The 9,747-nt window shown below is 33.6% G+C and overlaps 1 protein-coding gene and 1 pseudogene across 2 annotated transcripts; both read right to left on the reverse strand.

Annotated features, from left to right (window-relative positions):
• Window positions 1-261: 261 nt before the first annotated feature.
• Window positions 262-3,622, reverse strand: LOC133794298 (cysteine-rich receptor-like protein kinase 29). 2 transcript variants are annotated; one of them, XM_062231501.1, is made up of 4 exons: window positions 2,458-3,617; window positions 2,165-2,296; window positions 1,206-1,443; window positions 262-745 (listed from the first exon to the last, which is right to left on the reverse strand). In XM_062231501.1, coding segments are annotated over exons 1-4 (1,203 nt in total). In that variant the 5' UTR covers window positions 3,290-3,617; the 3' UTR covers window positions 262-744. The 2 variants fall into 2 exon arrangements, with proteins under 2 accessions (XP_062087485.1, XP_062087484.1); XM_062231500.1 differs by lacking the exon at window positions 262-745 and adding an exon at window positions 788-972 and having other exon boundaries at window positions 2,458-3,622.
• Window positions 3,623-5,270: 1,648 nt separating this feature from the next.
• Window positions 5,271-8,645, reverse strand: LOC133794296 (cysteine-rich receptor-like protein kinase 26; annotated as a pseudogene).
• Between the last annotated feature and the right edge of the window lie 1,102 nt (window positions 8,646-9,747).

A 9,747-nucleotide genomic window follows, 5' to 3' on the forward strand; every position in this document is an offset into this window, starting at 1 on the left:
TTGCTATACAACCACATATATATAGTGGTTAAGGTCGGTGATAACAAATCGACTTTTACAAAAATATTTCTATATTAATCTAGTTACTTTTCATTCTAAACATATCTAGATTTTTCTAATTCTTTAGTTTAGAAAAAAATTTAACTAGAATTTTCTAGAAAAAATAACTTCTATAAATATGTAGCATTTTTCATCACTTTTTATGAGTAAACATTTACATTAATGAATATTCTCCTTTAAAAAACATTTACATCAATTAAATAGTTTAATTCACATGTTAAAATGTTATTGGTTGAACAATAAATATGAGACAGAAATTGTGGTTCTAGACCGAGAAAATGATACAAACTTAGAGGAATAATGATAACAAAGACCATGCATGTTGTAACTTTAAGTTATATATATTCAACAACACACTAGCGAGGGAAAAGTTCACTGATTGATGCTTCATTTATAGACGCTCTCTCAGGCTGATTTATTCTTGAATTGAAATCTGATGGTAATGACATATCTGATCCCATGTTGCTATACATAAAGAAAGCCGGTTTTGAGGGTAATGGGAGAGAAACAGAGCTGCTATTTAACATGAGAGCAATAGTATTCATGGTTGGTCTGTTAACTAAATTTTCCTGTACACACAATAGTCCTATGTGAATACACCTCATTATTTCACTTGCTGACCCAACTTTCATCAATGGATCTACTATATTTGTAGCATATTTTTTTTCCTCCAATGTTTCCATGTCTGCAACAATAATGATATTTATTTTAAAGTTCTTTCATTAATATATATAGTACTCTTAATTCTTAGTAAATTATACATAGCTTAAAAGGTCTTCTGTTTCTTCTCCTTGACAGAAACAATTTCTTTTCTGTCCGCTTATTATTTCTAAAAATAATACACCAAAACTAAATACATCGGATTTGACAGAATATTGTCCATACATGACATATTCTGGAGCCATATATCCACTACAAATATAATAAATTAAAAATTAGTATTGGTATTTATTCGACATGGAAATCGTCTAAATGATCTATAATTGTGCTATTACTAGTTGCATCAAACTTTATTAAGATGTGGAAGTTGATAATAATTATGCCAAACAAATAATTATTAGAAAGGAAACTAATATTATAAGATGGCATTATTAGTCGAAGAACAATAAGTAGCCTTGTTAGTTTTAGATATTATGTTTACTTACTATGTTCCAACTATTCGACTGGTACTTTTTTGAGTTCGATCAACAACAAAAAGTCTCGCGGTTCCAAAATCTGATATCTTAGGATGCATTTCATCATCTAAAAGAATGTTACTAGCTTTGAGATCTCGATGGATAATTCTCAAACGAGCATCTTCATGAAGGTAAAGGAGTCCTCGAACCACACCTTTTATTATTTTGTAACGACTATCCCAATCCAAATTTGCACGCTTCCTTGGATCTGCATATTCATATACACAAGTATGATTTTTTCAAGGATAAATATATAAATAAAGTGCATATTAATCAATATGTGTTTATTTTCTATGATTATTAATTATGCTTTGAATCATAATTATCATAGGAATTAATGCAATTGTACCAAATATGAAATGATCTAGACTTCCATTTTGGACAAACTCATAGATAAGAAGTCTTTCACTTCCTTCCAAGCTGAAACCAAGAAGCCTAACAAGATTGCGGTGTTGAAGCTTGGCAACTAACATGACCTCATTCTTGAATTCGAGATCACCTTGGGCTGCTCCTCTAGACAAAATATTATCTCTCATATTAACATTATTAATGTTCAACAAAGTCTTCAAGTTCTCCCCCAAATTCATCTTAATTTTCAACAGGGCATGCATATATCTGCATATTTTGCAATTAATTTTAAATTCAGTTTGTCAAAATAAAAAATCAGGCCACTCTAGATTACCAAATTTTAATCACGTCCCTAGGAAAACAAAATCAAATTAACCAAAGTTAAATACTTTATAAAATATCAAATACTAAATTTATGCCGGATTCATTTTAAAAACTACTACAGGCTTTTTAGTAAAAGAAATGGACCATGATTCTCTTAATACCACTCCGGTTATAAATTAATTTTTGGCTTTAAGATAAGAAAAGAATAGCTTTGAACACGTGAAAATATATAAATATTGGTCTGATCAAATACTTACTTTGAGCCATTTTCTTTTCCCTCCTCAGTCTTAAACACACGCATGTGTTTGCGAAGATGATTAGACCCAGAAACACAACAGTAGTCACAGTAACAATAATGATTGTTCTCGCTGGTGTGTTACTCTTCGTTCCTGCAAGAGAAATTCAAAAATTGATGACACCTGAGTTTTATAAAGTAAGTAGTCTCACAAAGAAAACATATGCTACGAACTTAATAAAATGACAATAAAAATGTTATACATAAACAAAGTTAAGAGAAAATAATTATATATATATGTGCTCCTTTGTGTACCGGCGTTTTTCGGTGGCGGAGGAGGAGATCTTGTTGGTGGTAGTGTCGGTATGGATGGTGGCGGAGCATCAGCGGCCGTAGAATTAGAGAAAAGGTAATCCTCATATCTAAATTTACAACTGCTGCCGAGGTGTACTTGTGCCCCTATTTTCCCATTACAACATCCCGGAATGATCCCAAATGCTGTATCCAAACAATTGTTGCAGTCCATCTGGGACAGGTCAGGTGTGCACTGCACAAGTCCATATATGGTTTTAAACCCTGGAGCTGTTACATTATCTACAGAAAATTTTCGAAGAGAACCACCAGTCATAGCTCGGCTTTTCAAATTATCATACAAGCTCCTAAGAGCTTGGAAATATGCCTCCACAGTACCGGAATCGGATGACACGTTTTGGGTGTTAGAGAGAATAAGTGGTGGATTAGTTTCCATGACTCCAAAGTAGGAGCGATCAGAGTAGCGCAACATACAATTGTCGTACCATGCGACTGCCTCCTTCTGATTGGGGCAGCGCTCTTGGAGAAGATGTGTGGACTCATTAAGACAGCTCTGGCATACGTTGGGCATGATATCTCCGCGGCATAGTCCAATTGCGTAAACTTGATTGGGTGAGTTGCCGTAAGAGAGATTGTAAAAGCCAAAGCCGTTGTCGTTTTGGGAGCTTGGAAGAGTTGAGAGGAGGTAATTGAGGTTGTCATGGTAGGTACTGTTAAGGGTGTAGTTACCTTTGTCATCAACACAAGCGGGGCTCTGAGCTGTGGCTTGTTGAGCGACGAGAATAATGAAGATGTAACAAAGGAGGGGAAAAACTACTGATGTCGCCATCGCCATCGATCGTGGTATATAGCTAGAGATATGATCTAGTACTCAATATTGTGATTTTATTAAGGTAAGGGCCTAAAAAATTACAAGCTTTATCTCTTCATATAGTTTTACGTATATGGAATTTTTTAAAGTACGGATTTACTTGAACTTTATTTAAATGTAAAATTCCCATAATTTAGTTAAAAGTTCAACAAGAATATTATTCTTGTATTTTAATGAAGTTCTACTTGCATAGCTTAAAAGAACAAAGAATTGTTATTCGTACGCGTTCCACGCCGAAAACAATTGTCTTTCTGTTAGACTTCTATTAAAAGTAACACACCAAGACTACTAATGAATTCGATCCATACCATTAAGTCCAACAGAGGACCACTTAATTCAACATAAATATTGTATAATCACTATGGGGATACATAGAACAGACTTATATCAACGTGTGAAACACGGGACATTTATGGACCAAGTTGATTAGCAGAGCCCAATAATGCAGGATATTATAAATGAGTTGGACAAAGAAGAGAGAAAAATCAGTACCCTTACCAATATATTGTGAAATAATGCACAATAATGCAGATAATGCTGACTTTTCTCTTCTCTTTATTGACTGCAAGTGAGGCACGTTATCTTTTTTTGTTTACAATAATGCAGAGTTTTGTGTGTATATTTTTCTGCCAAATTATTACAAATAAGTATTATATCACTAATAACACCGCGCTACGCGCGAGCCAGACAGGCTTTTATTCATAATAATAGCATTAATTAATAACTGGAGCACTAATACTGATATTTTTCTACCTTTCCTTTGTCTCTTTGAGCAATTCAAATATAATAATATATAATAGCTAGTCCTCTAGCTTTTCAACTTGCATGGTCCATACGCTCATATATAGCAAGTTAATTTGGAGGTTTTTCGAAGTCAATGTAAATTAAAGTCCTGCGTTCACGTTGGTATAAGTATTGTATAGTGCTTGACCAATTGATCGATCTTGAACCAAACGCATGGAAAATCAATTTTGGTCAAGTTTGGAAGATTTTTCGAGTTAGGATTATTTCCATTTATTGTACAATACTGAGTGATCTCTAATTAAGAATGAATGGTGTGGATCGAATTGAGTGAGCTTGTTTCGTACGTTGGTTTAGTTCTCACGAGTACACCAAGTCTCTGATAATATAATAATTAGTAGCTTTGACGTGTTTCTTTCAATAAAAGTCATCAGAAAGAAAAGTCCATTTATAAGTATGAAAGGGAATGTAAAATGAAAAAGTTTGGAGGCACTTGTCTTATAAAACATAGTGTATCACATTATTAATTGGACCATATCTCTAGCAATATCCCAGCCACCGCGATTGATGGAGACGATGAAATCACTATTGTTTTTTTCTTTCGATATATACTTTGTTCATTTTCATATCATCGTCGCTCAACAAGCCACAGCCCGGGACTATTATTGTTTTAACAACAAAAGGTAACTACACCCTTAACAGCACCTACCATGATAATCTCAATCACCCCCTCTCCACCCTTCCCATACCCCAAAATGACAATGGCAACTAATACTCCAAATGCATATTTTAATTTTTTTTTTAAATATATATATTTGATTATGACATGTACATATTTCAAATAAAAATATAGATTAATGTATAATTATATTATAAAAGTATTAAATAATTAATCAATTTTTTTTTGTTAAAATATATGTGTAACTTATATATTTATTAGATATATTAAAAATATTGTTTAAATTAGATATATACATAATAGCAATGTCCAAGCATATTTGCCTAAAAGATTCTGATCGATGCAGGATTCCACAGTTATTTATGATATATGATCTTCGGCATGAGTAAATTAAAATAAGACAGTTATAAGTTGTACTCTTTATTAGAAGCCTTAATCTTATGTTGCAATAATTATAGATACACCATTAGTTGCAATAACTGTTACAAAAATAGAAAAACATATGATGTTCCAAACAATTTTATTTTCAAATTTTCACTATACTTCATAAAAAAGAATTACAAGAAAAAAAAAATGTAGTGAACATTTAAGCTCGTACAACCATTCTCATAATATATGTATACATGTATTATCGTTATATTGAGGGTAGAGTTCAGTAATTAAAGTGTCAAAAGAAATTTTTAATAGACTCATCAATTTTTGAATGATTTGCTCATTCAGTTACAGAACTAGAAATGACATCGGATGGCAGTGGCATTTCTGATCCACTGTTAGTATGCATAAAGAAAGCTGGCTCTGAGGGCACTGGCAGAGAAAGAGAGTTACTGTTTAGCATAAGAACAATAGCCTTCATCGTTGGTCTGTCTGTTACATTTTCTTGGACACATAATAATCCAATGTGGATGCATCTTATTATTTCAGATCCCGACCCAACTCCCATAAGTGGATCTGTTATATTTAAAGCATTTCCTTCTCTCCAATTTCTCCATGCCTGTAGCAATAATAAACAAAAGTTAAAACTTTTTTTCAGAAAAATAACTAAGGGTTACTCTTGAGTCGCAGTAAACATGTACTTACATAATTTATAAGATCTTCCGTATGCTCTCCTTGGCGAATATAATTGTTTTTCTGTCCACTTATTATTTCTAAAAGTAATACACCAAAACTATATATATCAGATTTGACTGAAAATTGTCCATACAAGATGTATTCTGGAGCCATATATCCACTGTAAATACAACAAAACATTAATATAATTAGTGTTTATTAATAATTATGATTATTATTTTAATTACGTCAAAATATTGATTTTTGGAAGCTGGCTATACAATTAAAATGACTAGAAGGAAACTAATTTTAAACAAAGATAGCATGATTATAGATATATACTTACTATGTTCCTACTACACGACTTGTATTGCCTTGAGTTTGGTCAATAACAAAAAGCTTTGCAGTTCCAAAATCTGAAATTTTAGGATTCATTTTTTCATCTAACAAGATATTACTTGTTTTGAGATCTCGATGGATAATTCTCAAACGAGAATCTTCATGAAGATAAAGGAGTCCTCGAGCCATGCCTTCTATTATTTTGTAACGACTATTCCAATCCAAATTTGCACGCTTTCTTGGATCTACATATTCATAAATACAAGTACATGATTTTAACAACGATAAAACCACAAAATGAAGCATCTTACAAAACAAAAGTGAGGAATATGCAACCGTACCAAATATGAAATTATCAAGACTTGCGTTTTGAACAAACTCATAGATAAGGAGCTTTTCACTTCCTTCCAAGCTGAAACCGAGGAGTCTAACAAGATTACGATGTTGAAGCTTTGCAATTAGCATTACCTCATTTTTAAATTCAATATCACCTTGGGCTGATCCCATAGACAATCTTTTCACTGCTATATCTTGTCCATATTAGAGAGCCTACCCTGAAACATATCAAAAAAGATAAAGAATCATACAAATGAATTGGACATAGAAAATTTATGTCAAATAGATGATGTATAATTTAATACTTGCAAATTGCCTTACCTTGTAAACGGCACCAAATCCACCCTCTCCAATCTTATTTCCTTCAGAAAAATTATCCGTAGCAAGTTTGATAGTCTCAAAACTGTATTGCAAGGATTCTTCGCTTTCAATTTCGTCCACAGGTTCGTCTGTGGGGTGATTGTCTGGAACAACCAAGCCAGAAAATTCCATTTCTATAAACCATCACTTTATAGTATGTACGTAATGATTGCAAGTTTTAAAAAATATAATACATAATATTATATTTGACTCTAGTAGGGCATATATCTATTTGGCACCTCATTTTAAATTCAGTTTTTCAAAATAAAAAATCAGGCCACACTAGATTACCAAATTTTAATCACGTGCCTAGGAAAAAAGAGTCAAATTAACTAAGGTCAAGTTAAATACTTTATAAAATGTCTAATACTAAATTTATCCCGGATTAATTTTAAAAACTACTATATATATTTCTTTTTGAATAAAAGAAATTGACCATGATTCTTTAATGCCTCTCTTCGGTTATAAATTAATTTTTGGTTTTAAGATAAGAAAAGAATAGCTTTGAAAACATGAAGATATGTAAATATTGGTCTGGTCAAATACTTACTTTGAGCTATTTTCTTTTTCCTCCTCAGTCTTAAACACACACATGTGGTTGCGAAGATGATTAGACCCAGAAAAACAACAGTAGACACAGCAACAATAGCGATTGTTCTCGCTGGTGTGTTACTCTTCGTTTCTGCAAAATTCAAAAATTGACGACACATGAGTTTTATAAAGTAAGTAGTCTCACAAAGAAAACATATTCTACGTAAATAAGATGACAATAAAAATGTTACACATAAACAAAGTTAAGAGTAAATAATTATATATGTGCTCCTTTGTGTACCGGCGTTTTTCGGTGGCGGAGGAGGAGATTTCGTTGGTGGTAGTGTCGGTATGGATGGTGGCGGAGCGTCAGCGGCCGTAGAATTATAGAAAAGGTAATCCTCATATCTAATTATACAACTGCTGCCGAGGTGTACTTGTGCCCCTATTTTCCCATTACAACATCCCGGAATGATCCCAAATGCTGTATCCAAACAATTGTTGCAGTCCATCTGGGACAGGTCAGGTGTGCACTGCACAAGTCCATATATGGTTTTAAACGCTGGAGCTGTAACATTATCAACAGAAAATTTTCGAAGAGAACCACCAGTCATAGCTCGGTTTTTCAAATCATCTAATAAGCTCCTAAGAGCTTGGGAATATGCCTCCACAGTACCGGAATCGGATGACACGTTTTGGGTGTTACGGAGAATAAGCTGTGGACTAGTTTCCATGACTCCAAAGTAGGAGCGATCAGAGTAGCGCAACATACAATTGTCGTACCATGCCAGTGCCTCCTTCTGATTGGGGCAGCGCTCTCGGAGAAGATGTGTGGACTCGTTAAGACAGCTCTGGCAGGCGTTGGGCATGATATCTCCGCGGCATAGTCCAATTGCGTAAACTTGATTGGGTGAGTTGCCGTAAGAGAGATTGTAAAAGCCGTAGCCGTTGTCGTTTTGGGAGCTTGGAAGAGTTGAGAGGAGGTGATTGAGGTTGTCATGGTAGGTACTGTTAAGGGTGTAGTTACCTTTGTCATCAACACAAGCGGTTCTCTGAGCTGTGGCTTGTTGAGCGACGAGAATAATGAAGATGTAACAAAGGAGGGGAAAAACTACTGATGTCGCCATCGCCATCAATCGTGGTATATAGCTAGAGATATGGTCTAGTACTCAATATTGTGATTTAAGTAGTTACCTTTTTCGTTTTGGCAATTGTTGTTTAGAAAGATTTGCTGGGCTGTGGTTTGAAGAGCTAGGAGAAAGAAGGAAAAACTAGTGATGATGTCGCCCTCGCCATCAATCGCAGTTGCCGTTGATGTAGCCAGAGATATGGTCTATTTAATATTGTGATATTATGTTTTATTAGGAAAGATCCTATTCGACGTACTAATAATGAAATTGATCAACTTTTTGACTTTATGAATTTAATATAGCTGTGTATTTTCTTTTTTTTTTCTTGGCGTGCTATAGTTTACCTCATCTTTGACTAATACAATAAATTGAATCGTTAATAATAAAAGATTGAAAAAACCATAGATTGGAACAGGAGTAGTAAACGACAAACATTGTGCACTTTTGATAGATAAAAATGAAAAAGAGATAATTAAGAAAGAATAATGGTAGAGATTTGATTTATTTTAATAGTTCCATTAACTAATCTTTCAGGTTGGTTCACTTTAATATAAAAACGAGGCAATGGACGTCGTAAAATAATATATGGTCTGAGTGTGTTTCTTTGCACTGCCACGGTACTCATTTTCATCAGTTTGTAAAATATATAATACAAAAGTTTTCTGTATTGACTTGGTCGTCTGTAAAATGAAACACGAATTGGCCTATTGGTTTCATCATATTAGAGAAATCTGAGGTATAGAATTAGAGCCAGTACGCGTTCAATGACGAAAAGTCAAACATCAACAAAAGTGCCATGTGATACTATATATATAAGATGGAAAAGACTGACACGCGCTAACCATACATATGTGGGGTGTTTGGCATTATAATTCTGGAAACAATCACATATATAATTTATTATTAGAAAATTACCTGGTTGACCAAGCTCATCACTTAATTTAACTCTGAAAATCTAAAATAAAAATAAAAATAAAACATAACCTCTTTATTTTTATTTTTTTTTTAACATAACCTCTTTATTTTAAATAGTAAAGAATATCCCTTCTCCTTGCTCTGTTCTCAGCTCAAGGGCTGGTGCTATGGCGAAGACAAGGGTTAAGGTGCAGGGGAAGCCTAAATCGACTTAGAAGAAGAGGAAAAAACGTGGTCCTGTCTCCACATCTGATGTTCAAAAAACGAAATCCATCGCTGCAATTCTTGGAATTGAACCAATTCATTTCTCTGATGAAGAAACTGGCATTGAGGAGAATGAAGTT

Source organism: Humulus lupulus, chromosome 8, assembly GCF_963169125.1.
Source record: "Humulus lupulus chromosome 8, drHumLupu1.1, whole genome shotgun sequence".
In the NCBI taxonomy this organism is placed as follows: Eukaryota; Viridiplantae; Streptophyta; class Magnoliopsida; order Rosales; family Cannabaceae; genus Humulus; species Humulus lupulus.